This window comes from Periplaneta americana, chromosome 3, assembly GCF_040183065.1.
Source record: "Periplaneta americana isolate PAMFEO1 chromosome 3, P.americana_PAMFEO1_priV1, whole genome shotgun sequence".
Taxonomy (NCBI): Eukaryota; Metazoa; Arthropoda; class Insecta; order Blattodea; family Blattidae; genus Periplaneta; species Periplaneta americana.
The window spans coordinates 161349851-161369553 of record NC_091119.1 but is presented as its reverse complement, the minus strand read 5'-3'; the positions used below and the strand labels follow the sequence as shown (position 1 = coordinate 161369553).

The 19703-nt window shown below is 35.1% G+C and overlaps 1 protein-coding gene across 4 annotated transcripts in view; it reads right to left on the bottom strand.

Moving 5' to 3' along the window:
- Positions 1-9356, bottom strand: part of tho2 (THO complex subunit 2-like protein) — a 135189-nt gene extending 125833 nt beyond the window's left edge. For all 4 annotated transcript variants that reach the window (XM_069822181.1, XM_069822180.1, XM_069822179.1 and 1 more), the window contains exons 1-2: positions 9255-9356; positions 1862-1938 (exon numbers count right to left, since the gene is read on the bottom strand). In XM_069822181.1, coding sequence (XP_069678282.1) covers positions 1862-1938; positions 9255-9319 — 142 coding nt within the window. In that variant the 5' untranslated portion in view covers positions 9320-9356. The remainder of the gene's footprint in view (positions 1-1861; positions 1939-9254) is intronic.
- Positions 9357-19703: the final 10347 nt, after the last annotated feature.

Sequence of the window (19703 nt, the reverse complement as noted above, 5' to 3'; positions counted from 1 at the left end):
CGTGGCCAGTTACACTGAACAATAAGAAAGACATTCTTGGCTGGTCTTGGTAACAGGTGCAACATACAGAGTATAGTTGAAGCTATTTTTGGTAATTTGTCCCTTTCTGTACATTGTAGGTAATAATCTTTCCACTTATGTTGATATCTGTTAATGTCCTCAGTTATATGAAGTATCTTAAGTTCCTCTCTAATAACTGCATTTCTTTGGTGATCTAATGTGGTGAAACCCAATAATGGTCTCACATGAACTTGTGCTGCTGCATGTTTTTTAAGATTTATTTTATTTACAATATAAATTTTGCTGTCATAACTCCGTGTTGTTTCTGATATGATGCTGTCATATTAATATTTTAAATATAAACAATAAAGAATATATTAATAATTTCAAGATAAAAATTGTTCCGGGATCCATACCCGGCCTCAGAACAATTTTTCCCTTGAAATTATTCAAGTCTGCTTGACAGGGAGCTTTACCTGAAACGCTAAACTCGCACAATAAAGAATACAGCTATCAGCAAGAAAATGCTTAACGTGAAATTTCCGTCTGGTGTTTTGAACACAAACTTTTGAAGAGTACCCTCTTTGTTGATAATACAACATGCATTTTCAAGACTTAAAAATTATATTTCTGGATCATAATTTTATTGTAGTCTACGCCAGTAGTGTCAGAGTTGTAAGCTCCGAAACCGGTTGTGGTGCTAGAGACGTCCAGTCGGAGCGTGAACTTGCTTATGTCTGTGGAAGCACCGGAGCACGCAACGAGTTATAGTGGAGCGCTCCGCTCCGTTTAGGCTGTGTCTGACAACGCTGGTCTACGCAGAGGAAGTTTTTTTCACGTAAAAAGGATGTTGTTTGGAGATACATCAAGAACTGTGAAGACATGTAATACTTTCTTCAATATTCTGATGTTCTAACAAACTTTACAATCTAGTGTAGAACACAATGTGAAAGTTCATTAACGCATTGAGTTGGATGCTGCTGTTAGTATTACACCACAATATTTCAAAACTGGTTTGATATACATATTGTAAGTCGTATTTGATGTTTTTATGGAGTTACCCCACTTTGTTCCTGCTAGTCTTTTTAATAATTTGAATCTTTTGTTGCTTTCTCAGTTTATTCTTCCATGCAAGTTTCTTATTAAAATGATTCCTAGGTATTTTGCATTATCTGTAACTTATTATCTTGGCATTTCCTGTAATAGAGTTTTACTTCTGTTGGTTTTTTACACAGGGAAAAGAGTTAGTATTTAGTTTTTTCCTTATTTACATCCATTAGGTTTTCTATACACCATTTCTGTAACTCTGTAAGTGATTTTTGTATACTTTCTTGTAGATGATCCAATTTTTTTCTTTTTTGGGAATCCCAAATAAACAGATCATCAGCAAAAAGGGCTGTCTTCACTTTAGATTTTTCAAGTGCTGGTGGAAGGTAATTTACAAACACATTAAACAGTGTTGTGCTTAATACTGCTCCTTGTGGTAAACCAAGGTGAGTCTACTTTAATTTAGAAGTAGCAGTTCCATATGTAGTGGCACAGAACCTTTTTGGGTTATGAACTCCGATATCCATCGTAACATGTTTGATTTGACTCCCAATTTCTGGAGTTTGAAAAATAGTAGTACACCGTATTAATAAACTTTTATTAATTCAGTTTTAATTTTACAATATAAAAGTAATTTCGAGTAGGTTAAAACAGCCATATTTGCAATACTAAACACATGAAACACTTGTAATAAGAGAATAGGATAAGTATAAGTTTTAACTAATAATACAGATCTAGTGTATACTTCAACCATCCATTTTCACCTGCACCTGAAAAACAAATAATAAAAATAAAATAACAGAAAATCACTTACCGCTATTTTTTACATTCTTTGCCAAAGCTGGGCTGGTATTCTCTTCATTTTTCACAAGCTGCTTGCACGTCTTAATGCTGGAAAAAAAAAAAAAAAAAGAAAGAAAAGAACTACAGAAAATTCATTTCAAGTGGGGGGGAATGCAGTAACGTTAATCACATATAAAAATTGAACACTGACTGATTACTTTTGTTGCTATGTAACCCTGGAAAACAGATCTTGGTACAGATCAAGCAGGCAGGCTCTTCCATTCTTTCCTTTTCCTGACAAAGGTGCTATTAGGAAGCTCTGATTGGATATTTCTGCACTCATCATGATGTAATGCAAAATCCCAAAAATTTCGCACTAACTTATACAGAAGCCATAAGAACTATTTTTAAGGTAATTTTAAATAACGAGAAAGTTCCTAGGAACATAGGTCCAATTTTCAATAGAAACGGTACTATAATGTCTTTGATTATTAATTTTTTTAACTGGCTATTTTACAACATTTTATCAACTGTTAAGGTTATCTAGCGTCTGGATGAGGTGAAGGTGATAATGCCAGCGAAATGAGTCCAGGGTGCAGTGTTCGAAAATTACCCAGCATTTGCTCTTAATGGGTTGAGGGAAAACCCGGGAAAAAACGTCAACCAGGTAGCTTGTACCAACCATGATTTGAACCCAGGCCCGTTTCATTCATGGTCAGGTATGCTAACTGTGAAGGTGATAATGCCAGCGACATGAGTCCAGAGTCCAGTGTCGACAATTACCCAGCATTTGCTCTTAATGGGTTGAGGAAAATCCGGGAAAAAACCTTAACTAGGTTACTTGTACCAAAAAGATTTTGAACCTGGGCCCGTGTCTTTCATGGTCAGACATGCTAACTGTTACTCCACGCGGTAAACTCTTTGATTATTATATCCTGAAGAAAGTGCCCAGCAAAAATTACTCCGTAAGAAAATACAGTCAACTCTGGATACAGTGAACCTAAATTGTTGGTCCCGACCTGCATACATTAAAAAGTGCATTAATATTTCTGTTTATAATAACCTAAAACCAGAAGTTTCAAGAAAATGTAGTAATTTTAAAATGACCAAAATGGTAATGTACAAAAAATCCTTTCTTGTATAAACTTCCAAGAATATGTTTATAACAAAATTTCAAACCTGTCACTCCTTAGGTGCACTGAGAGATATGGATTTGGTCAGTTTTCTTGATAGCTTGAAACATGTCAAGGAGAATAATGCACGCAGTGAAGGATAAAGAGAGGATTAGTTGTGACTCTTTTAAAAGAGGTTATTAGAAAAATAGGAGAGAAAGTGTTTTCTTCTGTAAAAGGGAGGAAATGTCGGGACTGTGTTACCATTCCCAGAATCTGTGGAAAAAGCATCGACTCTAGAAGAGGAAATTGAGAAAATATTTACTAAAACAGTTTACAGCAAACAGCGGCACTTCACAGACTACTTTCATAGTAATTGTACTGTAAAATTTACTATATTTGTTTATTTTTAACAAATACTGTATTGCGTGTATAAAAGTACAGTACTGAATTATTTTAGTTATATTATTTTACATTCCTCTCAATTTGAGGTTTATTCATTTATTGCCAGAAACATTAATACTGTTTGCATAGAAACGCCAGTAGTATAAAAACAGAGACTTCGGTTTTAGTAAACCTCAGGGGATATAGTAAATGAAATATGCTAGTTCGCAGAGGTTCACTATAACCAAAGTTTACTGTAATTAGTTTCTGTAACATTCCTCCCACTCTTGACAGAAATGATCATTTTAACTATTAAAACAAGCAAAGATTTATTCTGAAATAACCCCCCCCCCCTGCATGCGCGCGAGGGTTTTCCAGGAATATGGTTAAGAATCCTCTAAGGTTATTGAAGTCAATCCTCTCTGTTCGTGAAATGCACTATAGCATTAATCACGCATAAAAACTGATGCACTATTTTACGTCCAGGTTTATGCAGAAGATGTGCACAAAAGTTTGGTAGATACTGGTACTTTCCTATTATAGCCCCACAATGGTAGTTTATTACTTCCAGCTGGGATTTGATAGGGTTAGATGAGAGAACCTTATCTTACCTAATGTCACTATCACTAGCAGTAACAAATTACCATGGTGCAGGTATAATAGGCAAGTACCAAAATTTCATTATCTCAGACGAAGTCATTCTCAAGATGTGTTTTCCAGTATGTTAGGAGAAAAAAAGACTTGCAGATGAAGTTTATGAACTAAGTTTAAACAAATTGTAGCTACATATGATGACCAATATGATCTCAATATGAGTGGGTGATCCCTGCCGGGGATCGAACCCAGGGCAGCTAGTCTGGAGGCAGACGCGCTACCACAGAGCTAACTCAGCAGACTTTAAACTGAAAAGTTGTTCCTTTCAATTTAAGTGATATTTTGTTATAGAAAAGATGCCAGAAAGAAGTACAACAAAAGCCATGGATTTTTATTACAAACCAAAAGAAAAAAAGGTGGAAGAGCAAGGGAGAAATGACGAGATCAACTTTCAGGAAATGGAACAGTTCAAAGGCTTAGGCTATAACTGTTCATGATACTAAGGATGCCAAAACTCAGCAGCATATATATTGGTACCATATTTCAAAATGATGAAAAAGGCTGAAACTCAGTACCATATCCCCTAAAAATGATTGGTGACTTTGGTAGGTGTTAACTGTGAAAGATACCAAAATACAGTAAATGCTCGTCATAATAACTTATTATTTCATTAAATCGTAACTGTGTTAGCAATACAGAAAGCTACAAACATTTTTGAAATTGTACAACAGTTCTGTATATTTTAGCTTGAAACACTTATGATTATCTTCATTCGCACATAAAAAAATAATCCATGCTTTATGAATAGTATGTATGGTAAGTGGAGTTTGTTTTTCCTTTATAAAACATTTACAGAAGATTAAAAATCACTCCATGCTTTAGGTCATATTCATAGACGAGACTTTGAACCAAAGTTGACTTTGGAAAGTACAAAGTCACCATTTTCCTATTCACAGTCGACACTTCGATGAAAGTAAACTTCAATCGAAGTCGCCAAAAATCTAGACTTTGACTTTCGTCTGTGAACGTAAGGAAAATTACTGATATTTTGAAAATTGTTCAATTTTCCGATAATATTGAGGACACTCAGGAGGTTATTACAGCTGTTCATGTTACTTAGCATATTATTAGATATATATAATAAATTAACTGTATTAGATATCCTCACCATGTTTCAATATTCACTGATGAATAATGATTAATCAAAGAGGATTATGTGTTTCACTAATAACACAACTTCTTATTTCATCACGATTTTATGCTTCAGGTAAGAATTGATGGCTTAATATTGATTTTGACTATTTAATTCTATAGAGGACAGGTTATACAGTTGAATATGCAGTTAATTTATAATCCTGCAGTCGTCATAATAATGTTTTCTGCATATTGATTTCAGGTAACAATTTTCAAGTAGTTTCTGCAGACATGCAGGGAGTAACTCTGCCAATTGTCAGCAGGATAATGTGTCTTTCATAGTCTGTCACTGGTGACATCTTCTTATCTTCTATATCTTCAGAATAAAATTATTTTACAATTAAATAATTTTTTTTATATAAAGCTGCAAGAATGTCTAACAAACTCTTAACATGTACTGATGTTCAATTGTTTCGTTGATTTGTGACTCAAAAGATGGCTTTGATTGTGGCAATACCTACTCTATTTCTACTATCTATTTAATTTAATACGTTTAAAAGGCAGTGACTGTGATTGCCAACATTAGAAAAAGATAATCAAATCTTGATTTAACCCAAGTAAAAGTCTAAGAAGAATTGTCTATGAATAGGACTTTCAAAAAAGTTAAACTTTGCTACGAAAGTCTACTTTGGGAAGTCTTCGTCCAAAGTTTCGTTTATGAATATGGCCCTTAATGTGCCTGGTTGCACAGGTGTCCGTATCGTCTAACCTTCAAAGATATACAATCAGCTGATTGGAAAGTACAAGTCTATTCTAGCTATGTTTGATAAGGCTGCACTGGCACAGAGCCTGGTTCACAATTACTTCTCAAAAAGGGATGTAACTATGAACTACCTACCTAGGTACCTATGCCATGGACATGTCTCTCTTACGGAAAATTACTCGAGAATAAACTCTACCCTATGTAATGGATGAACTTGGTCCAGGTTTCAGAATAATATCAAATTCTTGCAAGAAGTTATGCGCATCTCAGAAATGCTGTGTAAAAACTTAATTGGAGTGTTGTTGACCGAATTAAGTATGTTCCTATTATGGGAAATTGGGAGAACACTGAGAATAACTGCAGCTGCGACCTTGTCCATGACAAGCTCCAATGAAAAATCCCAGTTGTGACAGGGACTCGAACCCAGACCGCCTGTGTGACAAGCAGAAGGTCTGACCACCCAGTCACCACAGTAGACGCTATATACCATGTCACAGAGCAGACTTACTTCCTTTTGCATTGTTTGAGCATTTCTAGGGCGATGTTCGTTTAGAATGTAGTATATTCCAGGCAAACAAGCGAAATACGAATCAAGATTTTTTTACCCCCAAGAAATCTATTTAGTCTAAGATTACCTATAATCTTGAAATTTACGTAGGAACACAATCTGATGAGCCATTTCAGTAGAAAATCAGTGTCCATGATGAACAGAAATGCGGTACAGGAGTAGTTGTAACAGTAGGCCTACATCAGATGTTTAAATTAGATAAAAGTATATACATGAATTCATATACATATGGTAAGCCTTATGACTTTCAGATATAATAAATACGCATAGTGGTGTATTGATGAGAAATGCCTGTTATTATTCGATTGAGAAGCTTTTGTCATCTAATCTGCTGACAAAAAATCTGAAATTTAGAATTTATAAAACAGTTATATAACCGGTTGTTCTGTATGGTTGTGAAACTTGGATTCTCACTTTGAGAGAGGAACAGTGATTAAGGGTATTTGAGAATAAGGTTCTTAGGAAAATATTTGGGCTAAGAGGGATGAAGTTACAGGAGAATGGAGGAAGTCACACAATGCAGAACTGCACACATTGTATTCTTCATCTGACATAATTAGGAACATTAAATCCAGGCGTTTGAGATGGGCAGGGCATGTAGCACATATGGGCAAATCCAGAAATGTATATAGAGTGTTAGTTGGAAGACTGGAGGGAAAAAGACCTTTGGGGAGGCCGAGGCGTAGATGGGAGGATAATATTAAAATGGATTTGAGGGAGGTGGGATATGATGATAGAGAGTGGATTAATCTTGCACAGGATAGGGACTGATGGTGGGCTTATGTGAGGGCGGCAATGAACTTTCGGATTCCTTAAAAGCCATTTGTAAGTAAGTAAGTGGTGTATTGAAAATTTATTTTGAGTTTCAGTGATAATTAGCACGGATTAATTACTATTGTAACCCACACAACTACTGAAGGGTTAATTAATTAATGAGAAATGAAAATCTTATAGGACAAGAAGAACACACAAGCATTGACTCCATGGAAGAACAGATGGGTTTAGCATGGTGGCAGTTAGGAATTTGGAGAAAAATTTTACCCTTCTGTTCCTCAGAGAAGGATATATTATGTCCATTCTACAGACAGAAAAAGGACACTATGTACAGTATATTTATCATTATCCTGTCCAGGCAATGATATAAGTAAACTATTTATTGAGGAGTCAATTCTAAAACTAGATATTAGAACAGGCTTATAAGAAATTATGTAGATCGTTAAATGATAGGGGGGGGGGGGGAATCAACTGGCCCATCTGGATGGCAGACCAGCATGTCAGAGCTATGCCACAGGCCTGGCAGCATCAATGGAATGGATGATAGCGAAATGGCATTTGTAGAGAAACGAGTACAAAACTTTGCCACAAAATTATCTGACACTCTACTTGCCATTGGGGAAAACTTCGAAAAAATCCAAACAAGATTATCAGCTCAAGTCCTACTTGCTGGTGTGGTTCATCACCATCATCATCGTCATAATCATCATTTCTGAATCTGTGCGATCTCCACTTTGAAATGATGCATTAATTTACCAATCAATTAATTTAAACTTTTTAAAGCAATTTTCACTTTTAATACACAGTAACAAAAACTTTCAGTCAAATAGGAGTGGAACCATAAGGAGTGAGTTTCATTGGCAGGCAGGCTTATTTACCTAGGGCTAGATGCCTCCATGTTAATTCTGAAACACCAGTGCACTCATTTCATCAGATCCCCTATGTTATAGGCCTAATTAACTTACAAAGTAGGCCTAGTAGGCTAACAGAAGTCTCACCTTTTGCATAAATATGTCAACTTTTGGCAATTTTTTGACACTTCAGTAAGTATTAATATTAACATCATTCTTCTGATATGTAAATTTTAGAACACGGACTGCACCTACCAAATTATGTCTTAAAATACTAAAAAGAGCAGATTTGTCTGAGTTTGTCGAATGCGCATCATTATATTTACGAAAAGGCACTCTTCAGTGCCAATAATTTATTTTGTGTGCACAAGGTTGGAATTTTGAAGTAAGAGGGAAAGGGTGCAGTCCGTGTTCTGGAGATTATCTGTGATATAGGCCTACCTATAATTGCATATTCTCCTCCACATACAAAACCTATAAAATGATGCCATAGTGCGCTTGGTACTATAATGTATTGTTGGGAACTCTGCTCAGTCTATTACTACGACACACATTACGCCAGCGCCTCTGGGGGAAAGGTCTCCGCGACCTAAGTTAATACAATAAGTACCCGAACTATACGCGAAAGATGGCTATGGATAAACACGTGGCAAGAAATGAGAGAAATGCGGACATATTCCTACTAATGAAGTCGTGGCTCAATTTCTAGTTTTTCGTACCCATTATATCTACAAATGTGGAAAAATGCAGGTTTTTAAAATCAATAAATTGGGGCAAAATTTTAAATCACGTAAGCTTATTAAATTACATAAAACTTTTCCAACAATGTTTACAATATTAATTTACTACTAATACCACCATTGGAAAGCATCATTTTACGGTGTCCAACTTACCTTAAAAACTACTGCTCACGTATAGCATGTAACGTACGTTCTATCTGAAACAAGCCTAGATAGCCTATCCATAGCAAAGTTCATAAAATGTAACTAATCTTAACTAGAACCCTCCCAAAACATATCCCAGTTCGAATTTCTGAGGGAAATTACTACTGACAGATTCTCCATAAATAAAACAATTACCAGTTTATTATAATTCGTACTATGAAAGAATCTAAATCCAGACTACGTAGACAAACGAACATAGGCTATTTTCATTCAAATACAAATTAGTAATTTGTAAGTTCACATTCAAGAATGTGATCCCAGAAGTGGCAGAAGAAATAACTACATATTATACTGACTTACAATTCAGTTTTTCCTTGTCTTTCCCAACTTTTCCAAACACCAGGACTCAAACAATTTCCAGCCATGTTGTCCAAACAACTATCTCTGTGTATTACCAACTGCACGTCCACCAAGTAGTCCACAGAGCGCATGAAACTCAGAGAAACGAATACAAATCCCAGCGGACTTATAGTTCGTAATAATATTGTCGGTAGCGCTCTGTACGTATTGTCGTGCTGTACAATAAACGACAGACAACAATAACTATACAGTGTTTATACTGGCAATGTAACAATAACTTAAGAGCATCATAGACTCAGCCAAGTCGCCTTTTCCTTACATTATTCAGAATAATATATGTTGCTTGTTGTTATCCACAAAACTGTCCGAAGACAGACTGGAACCTCGTAACTGTAGGGAGCGGATTTTTATGTGCTCAAAAACTTAAATATATTTATTTTTTATGTGCTAAAAAGTACGAAAATATTTGCTAAAAATACAAACATTTTTTTAAATATGACAAAAATACCTTACTTAGCTTGAAAAAAAAATGTTACTACAGGTACTCACCAATCACACTTGAGTATCAGTTGCTAATAGTTGTCCGAGAATTGCAGTGAACAACAAAGGTCATTTCCAAATTCTCCATCACAAATGCATGCCCATTATCTCTGAACAACGACTTATACTGTGAAAATGATCTTTCCACATCACAGGACGTCAGACGTGCATATTTAAAGAGAGGAATGTCACAAACACCTACACCGTCAATTTCACCTACAGGCACACACTCCAATACTTGAGCAACTTCACACATTTTTTTATATCCACTGTTTTGCCGTGAATGCACACGTGAAGCTGCGGCAATGTGCTTGTTTCCAGACAAATGTTGGGTTACCTGAGAGCTCTGCTCTGCACTTACTGATTTACCACATGGTTACCAAAATAACACTTTTCCGTCGGTAGTAAAAATGTTTTTAAACTCATCTACATATTTCTGTAGACGTGATTTGATTTTAGGCATCTTAAGAGGCTAATATACACACGTCTTAACGTAAAAAAAATGTTTCTAGCTACTGACAATGTCGGAGAAAAGCTTCCTATAGCGACGCCACCACGTCTACACTACACAGCTTATGATTACGGTCCGATAACTGGGAATCACAACAAGACGTATTTCCTCACTTCATAGGCATGAACGAGAGGCGAGAGATTTGTTTAAATGAAATAATTTTTATACCCGAGCTCTTATCTGTTGTGTTTCACAAACAAAGCGCTGAATGAAATCATCTTCAGCAACAATAAACATTCCTAATTATGTGTTGCAAAATCTCTCCTTCTTGTCCATGTTAATTTATTCTCATATAATAACACTGATATGCTACCTAGCAGTTCTCAGAACTTGAGGCGATACTATTACAAAAATGGATCACGGATACACCACACAGCCCATAGAAACACGAAGCAACCAAAAATTCTTAAAAAGATAACGTATTTCTGAGTGATATAATTGATTTAGTTTTAAAATATTTAAAAGTTCTTGTAAAAAAAGTATTTAAGTAAAAAAAAAAAAAAAAAAAAAAAAACTCCAAGATTTATGTTTATAATTGATTTCCTGAAAATATGTATTTACATAATTTTTTTGTGAAAATATGTGTTTTTATGTGAAATAAAATTCGGGTTTTAAACTTTAAACTTGACATTCAGAATTTTTAACTTTGTTAAATGTGTTTTATCACACGCAAGAAAAAATTTAATTACATAGGAATCCGCTTCTTACTCATAAGCGATACCAATAAGGCATAACTCATAAGGCAACTAAGTTGCAATTGTGTTGTATAATACAGCAACGAGAGAGAAATAAAAGAAATATAACTGATCATGATCATGAAACAACGGAATTTACCAGTGGCGTAGCGTGACTTCCGAAACAGGGGAAGCAATCCAAAACTAATTTAGTAATAATAATTAGGCCTATTAAAATTAATTGAAGATACAGTAATATAATTTTACATCAATATTCAGTCCAACACTGTGGAGTAACGGTTTGCCTGCCTGACCGTGAAACGAGCGGGCCCGGATTCAAGTCCTGGTTGGGACAAGTTACCTGGTTGAGGTTTTTCCGGGGTTTTCCCTCAGTCCATTAAGAGCAAATGCTGGGTAACTTTTGGCGTTGAATCCCGACTCATTTCGCTGGAGTTATCATCTTTATCTCATTCAGACGCTAGATAACCACAGCAATTGATAAAGCGTCGTAAAATAACTAATTTAAAAACATAAATAATTAAGAATCTTGTATGTTTGAATAAGTAAAAGTAATACTTTGCTAACACTCTTACCTTATCACATCTTTGTTTCCAGAGCAAGAACAGTCGTTGCAATTACATGTAACCAATCCCAAATATTATCGGCGTGTCTTCTAAATTTTCAATAGGCGGTTTAAAAATATTCTCCCGTCCTAATTTAGCATTGAACTCCCCCAATAAAATTGTCATGTGAAATCTTGATAGCTGATTAAAAGTAGGTTCCAATTCCTCATAGAAGCCAAGAGGGCTATCTACTCCTCTTGAAGAAGCTATCCTTTATATGGTCGTCTTTCTCTTCTGTAGGGGCGTGAGTATTTATAACTATGATATCGTACCATCTGCTCTTAAGTACAAAATACGATATCCTGTCACTGACAAATTCGACCTTTCTACTACTGATTTTATTCTTTTATGAACAAAGAATCCTGTTCCTAATTGGTGATTATTGTTTCGTTCCCCATGATACAAATCTCCTATTTGTGATATGCCATTCTCATCTAACCTAACCTCCTGTACTCCCACAAAGTCTATTCCATATCTAGCTAGTTCTTTTGCTACTAATGTTACCACTCTTGTTCTATATGAGCCATTCAGAGCAAAAGTGGTGTAAGTCAAAATTGGGTATTGAGGTTAAAGTAAAAATTCTGTAAAATACAGCGCAAAAATTAATATGTCCTTCTTGCTATCCACTGACTACTAATAATTTAAATAAATTGAATATTAATTGCTACTTTGCGCTGTATTTTACAGAATGTTTACTTTAACCCTCATTACCCATTCTCGACTTACACCACTTCTGCTCTGAACGGCTCATATAGGCTTGTAACGTTTCAAGTACCAAATTTCATAACCTTATTCCTTTGCTGTGGTCGTGCCAGAGAATCAGTCCCATTCTGAGGCTTATTTTAGGATTTCGTGACAAGCTGTTTTTTTATGGTGATGGGTTGTTAGCCCTTCGCCCAACCCCCAAGCTGGAGGACCACCCCTCATCGGCTATCGACTGCTTATTCAATATATTCGCAGCTACCCTCCATATCTGGAGGCCGTCTCCTCTATCCGCAACCTGAGACCGCGCCATGCCGTGGTGATAGGGACCCACAATACATGGTTTATAATATGTTTAGTCAAAAATTATGGTTTCTCGAAGTAATTTCGTCGAAGACCGTTTTACAGTATATTAATTTATCATCAGCGAAGAAAGAGTGCATTGTGTGAGGTTGTAGCGGTAGAAATTCACCCAGAACTCTAAAGTATCCTGAAAAGTAAGTAAATTACATACTATTTTGTTTTTTCTTGAAATAATTTATGCTATCCAATCGCCGTATTCAAGTCGTCTTTAATTTATTACAGCTCATTTACAACATAGTTTCTTCAATTTTTGTGACAACAAACGAACGGTTTTGTTTTTCTCAAGATTGTATAATACAAAATAAATAGTTCATGATTACTAAGGTCAACTAATGGTGAATTTTAGGCCAAATAGAGCCTAAAAACTGATATGGGTCCAATTAGTGCATTGCGACTCTCTTATTATCGCTTTTTAAAAAGTAGTTAATTAAAGAGTCAGTTCGTTTACAATGGAACTTGTGAGTAGAATATGTAGCTAATGTGCGATGCATGCTTTGGAGGAGGAAAGGAACTGGCCACCCTATCCCATTATCTCCTGGCCTAGTTGCTTCATGAGTGATGCCTTATTGGTATTACTTATGAGGTTCAAACCTGTCTTCGGACAGTTGACTAAACAACAATATTGTGAGTAGAAAGAACAATGTCAAATAGCGAATCGATGCATAATTATTTATTTTTTCAGCAGTCCTCATACAATCTGTAATAATTAATACTGGCAATATAAATACTGTCATTGCTTTCGTTATTAACAGTTTTGTCTCACAGTTTGTATTTTCCTGTCAGTATGCGTCTTTTCACGGCAAGTAAGATCTATCGCGTGATGAATGATGATCATGTTAATCTATTTTATAAGCACCATGAATAACAGACAAAAGCATGTGTTTCTTTATTATTTTAATGATGACATTAAGAAAAACAATGGTACAAGAACTGGGTCAGTACGCTCTTTTGAATCTTATGAATTAAGGGGATACTATACTGAAATTTCTAAGTTCCATATTTTTAAGACTTCACAATAGTGAAATCAATAACTGCCATACTTATGAAGCTAGATTCACCAAATTTTGGTCACTGATATATTTGGTTAATAGTGACAAATGTACAAAATTTCATTCGCCTATGATAAATGGTTTGCATTTTTTTAAATATTTTATTAAAATAACATCGAATCACTTTATATAAAAAGTCCCTTATACCACAATTTACACTATTCTTAATTAATATTCACTTTTATGGATCCTTATATACATAGCATCAAAACTTACTATAAGATTTTGCTGTAAAATTAATCAATAAATTACCGGTACCAGAATTTTTATTACAATAAATAAATAAAGAAAAAATAAAGAAAAATGAATAAATAAATAAATAAATAAGTAAATAAATAATTAATTAAATAAATAAATAAATGAATAAATAAATGAAGAAATAAATATAAAACAAAGAAATAAATAAAGAAATAAATGTATGAGTGAATGAATGAATAAATAAATGAATAAATGAATTATTGAATGAATAAATGAATGAATCAATGAATGAATAAATGAATGAATGAGTGAATCAATGAATGAGTGAATGAATCAATGAGTGAGTGAATGAGTGAGTGAATGAGTGACTGAATGAATGAGTGAATGAATGAGTGAATCAGTGAGTGAATGAATAAATCAATGAGTGAGTGAATCAATCAATCAATCAATGAACGTACATTATGGAGCATGTCGACTCCATGTCAATTTCACAAAACGCTTCCACTCTGTTCTGTCTTTTGCTAGTTCCTCCCAGTTGGTACTCGTAATTCTAATTTCCATGCATTCCTTTTGAATTTCATCTTTTCATACACTTCGACGTCTTCCCAGTGGCCTTGTGTTGTTAAAGGTGTTCATATATAAATGTTTTGCGCTGATGGAGTTATCCATACATATAACACGTCCTGCCCAATTTAATCTTCTGGTCCGTATTAGATTTAAAATTGACAGTTGATTATAAAGTTTGTGAATATCATTATTATGTCGAATTTTACACTTGTTTTCAAGTGGGTCAAAAATTGGACCAACAATTTTCCTCAACACTTTATTTTCAAAAACCGTTAATTTGTGTTTTTCCTTTTTAGTTAAGCTCCATGTTTCCGATTCATAACATAATACTACAGGTTGTATTAGAGTTTTGTACAAAATTACTTTTAAATTTCTGGTTAATAAAGGGAAGATAATAATAATTGTGAACAGCATAAAAAGTTTTGTTTGCATTATGTAGTCTGTTAAGTATTTCATACATTCTTTCATTAGAATTGTCTATCAAAACATCAAGAAGAATAAAAATTATTAATAATCGTAAAAAGTTCCTAGTAATTTAACCTATTCACTGTACAGAAAAACCCAATAGTAATGTTTGTTCTAATGCATATAAAGAATCATTTAAGTGAATATCAGTTAAAAATAATGTAAATTGTGGCAAAATTTAATATTTTATTAAGATATAAATAAACTGCAAACCACTTATCACAGAGGGTTGAAATTTTGTCCATGTGTTATTATTAACCAAGATACACTAGTGATAAAAGTTTTGTGAATTTAGCTTTATAAATATGGAAGTTGGTAATTTCAGTATAGTGTCCCCTTAAATAAAACTGACTCACTTGACTGACATTTCTAAAAGGTAAAGAATGACAGTTACTCTTCGTTATACAGAGTGGTAGGTAGGTATTCAATGTTGTAACTTCACAGAGTAAATCCTTAAGACCAAATAAACCGAATTTTTCTTTGCTACTTTGCGTTATTTATTTTTATTTGGTGGGAAATCGACTTTGTTTGAAAAAAAAATTGCAGTATTGTCAACGCATGGAAACTTTTTAATCATATACTTATTTGAGTGAAGTCTTCAATTTCCTTTATAAAATTACTTCGAAGAGTATTGAATTTTATTTTTTCCATTATTTACGAAAGCGCTGTGTTTGATTATTAAAAAATGACAAGGGATTCATAAGAAACTTCATGGAACGGCCTCCGAGACTTTCATTTTCTCAGTCATGCACAGTAACAAAATACGATCGGAGTGTGCCTCACATGACCAGCATTGCCATCAGTCTCGCAAACACTGATGCTCGTTGCTCGATAATCGATTTTCTCATCAGTCACCAGTAGGGTTGCCAGATTATACTCGCGTCTGTAGCTGAAGTGATGATGACTGGTCTTCCATTGTGGCGGCCTGGGTTCGATGCTCGGTCAGATCGTGATGAGATTTGTGATAGACAAACCAGACGTAAACGTTTCTTCTCGGGGCACTCTCATTTCCCTCTATAATTCCACCAACACTCCCACCTCCTCTCACTTCATTTATCATCTGCAATAGTAAAAATATTGGCTGGGGTAAAGTCTTGGGTATAGTACGGATTTCCGATGCTAATATAGGATGGACTTTGGGGCTCCAGGCTGCTGGGGCTTATCAGGCTACTCGTGTACGGATAGAACGTGGCTATAATAGAGACTCAGGCAGGATGACCCACGTGTCGGCGTCGTCTGATCAGGAAGGATTTGGGGCTGCGGGTCCCTAGGCATTGTAAGGTTATTCGTCCGCGAAATGGGACCTGGCTCTATGAGGGACTGAGGCAGGATGGCCCACCTGTCAGCGTCGGATTCATGAATGCCACCCAGGCCATCTGTCGGACCTAAAGAACCATTGCATATATAGGGCGCACGATGAACCAAAGCATACCATGAGCTGCATCTACACGGTTAAAAATTTTCAATGCGCGTGCGCATGCAATCTGAGAAGAATATTGAAAGAATCAAGTTTAAAACGCGCGTTCAAATAAGATGCATGAAGATTTTGTGTCTACATGGTGCGTCGTTTTGAACTATGAATGAATTTAATAATTTATATGAAGAACAGTCGTTGCAATTACATGTAACCAATCCCAGATATTATAGGCGTGCCTTCTAAATTTTAATAATGAAAATATGGTTAATAATAGTCCTACAGTAGGCCTACAATAGCAGCTTCAACAGTGTTAGACTAAGGTAGTTCTTCCCGTACTGTGCTTTAACATGGTAGGATATGCTCTAAGATGATACTGTTTGTAAGAGACAGTACTGAATTTTCATACTATCATTCCATCAGTGTGGCGTATACACGATCAATATTCATTCAAAATACTGTGGGTATTACTGATCGTACGAGACCAGCAGCTATACAGTTAGAAGAGCTTTACGTAGCTACCAACAGATGGCACAGTTAGTATTACAACCAACGAGTTATAATTTAATTCTCAAGCTCATACCACAGTCTACTATATACAGTCACGAAGCTTGAGTTTTGAGGGTGCTAGAAACAATAGACTGTTACGGTACTATTTTGCATTGCCTGTAACGAGGCGATATTAGCGATCCTAGTGGTGAGTTACTAATTAATGTTTGCATATTTACTACGTATTGACCTTCTCGACTGTATATACTTCACCAGCGGTTCCCAAACTTTTTCAGCCACGGAGCCCTTTTTGAAGCAAAAGTTTCTCATGGAGCCGCAAGAAATGTTTACTTTTTAGTTTTATCTGTCTACGTTCTGTGAAGCATAATTCACACGATACATAAACGGAAGTGTGAATATATATATATATATATATATATATATATATATATATATATATATAAATGAAACAATACTAAAGAAGTACTGGATATAACTTATTTAAATCTACAAAATGATATTAACAAGTAGTTATTTTTAAAAATGTTACAATGTTACATGCACACCCGAAGTTAATATGAAGAATGTGCCTGTTTCTTGCGACAGAGTTTGTCAATGTCCGGTGTCATAGAAGTCAACTGAAGACGTATATTATCATCTTCTATGTCCAAACAAGTTCGATATTTTGTTTTTGTAGCCGTGTACCTCGAAAAGGTCGTTTCACTGAGGTACACAGTACCAAAAGGCAGTGAGAGAAATTTAGCTTTTGAACTTAATATCGAAAGATTCTCCCCTAACTTGGCCCAAAATTTGGGAAATGGTTTGCTTTTAAATTATGCCTGACAGTGGCTGTTCGAAATCATGTCTATAAGGACCTCATATCTGAAGCAGTGAGGGCTGCTGGTTTTGACATCACTGGAAATGGATCTACAATCCACTCATATTTCTTTAGAATCGATTCCTGAGTATCCCTTGGAAAGTATGAATTGATATTTTGAAGCAAATTGTCAAGGTGTTCTTTCATTATTGCTATGAATGAGACATTCATTGTTATGTTATTTTCTTCTATAAAGTTTGAAGTCAGTGAGAAACGTAAGATCCTTATTGTCGACGCTTTCTATGTAGAACACTATCTTTTTCTTCAGTGTGACAATTTCGTCAGAAGCATCGAATATACAGTAGCCTTCCGTTTACCTTGTATGTATGTGCTGAATTCATTTTTGAAAAATGTCTGCCAAGTAACATAATTTATACAACCATTCCTGATCATTCAAATAATCTGCTAGCAAACTGTTCTGGTAATTCAAAAGTGAAGAAACTTCCGTTCATGTAATCGGGACAACGCTTTACCACGCGACAACCATCGCGCTTCTGTGTGTAATATTACTAAAATTGACTTATGTATACTACCCATATCTTCACACAAGATTTTAAGTAGCCTACACTACGAAGATCGTGCCTTAGCAAAGTTGATAATTTTGACGGCGTTGTCTAGTACCAGCTTTAATAACGCTGGCATTTTTTTTTCTTTGTTGCAAGGGCGTGTCGGTGTAGTGCACAATGACTACTTGTTCAGTTTTTAAAACTTTTTTTATCCTTGTAACAGCACCAGCAACAGGATCTACCATGGCTTTTGCGCCGTCTGTGCACACGTCAATGCAATTGTCCCACGGTATCGAGTTTTCAATGTAGAAGAAAAAATTTCAGTACCGCTTGTAGAGGATGGCAATGGCTGCAGAACAAAATATTTCATGAAAGAACCCGAAAATTCATACCGCACAAACATCATTAACATAGCTAATCCGGCAAAGACCGTGGATTTGTCAAGTTGTAAAGAAAATTTCGTTTAACTGATACGAGAAATCATGATATTTTTTACGTCTTTTCATAGATTCTGGATTCGATTATGCAGTGTTATTTGATAAGGACACACTGGAAATCAAGTTTGCAATTTTCTCGTCCATCATACACTTCACTATCTTCACTAATAGTGGTTTCATAAGAGTTTCATCAAGGGTGAAGTTTACCACCAAGAGTCTGGTCATGACTAACCAAGTACGACGTTTTCAGTGCTTTCTCGTTGTTTGTTTTTACACGAGGTAAAATTTTGTCTGAACTGCATAGAGTTCGTAATTTTTTCTTTCGAAGTAGTCTGCAGTTTTATCTGTGAATTTTTGAATTGAGAAATGCCGTCTAAGCTTGGCAGGGAACATAGAAATATTGGGAAAAACTTTGTTACATATCACATACAGTGGACGTTCATCAGCAAACTCGGTGCATCCCATGTCCAAATATAAATCGCAATGAAATACATTGAAGGTGATATGATATAGTTGTATGAACACACTTATTAGTGTTCATACAACTGTAACATATCACCTTTAATGTACTGTATTTCATAAAATCAATGAACACTATATTATTGACCTAACATGTGTGTTTTATCATTAAATATAAATCACAATATTTTCGTTTGCTACTTTCAATACCTCTACACTAGGCATAGTAGACCCTGAGACAGGATCATGTTCAACATATTCCGAACTCAATTCCTAGGAATTCGCACTATCTTCTTTGAAAGTAAGGTTGTAGCTGTTGTTATCTCCCTTTGACTGAGCACTGGTTGATGGCTAATGACTCTTCGGTCTTAGGAAGCCCGTCTTAAGCCACAGTTCCAGTTCAACGAAAGTTTAGCTAACACATCTGCTATCAAATTAACATGCAGGTATACAGTATATATATATATATATATATATATATATATATATATATATATATATATATATCTTTTTTTTTTGAGGTAACGTAACAGTCAGTAGATTGTAGATTCCACGTACCACGAGTAACAAACGCT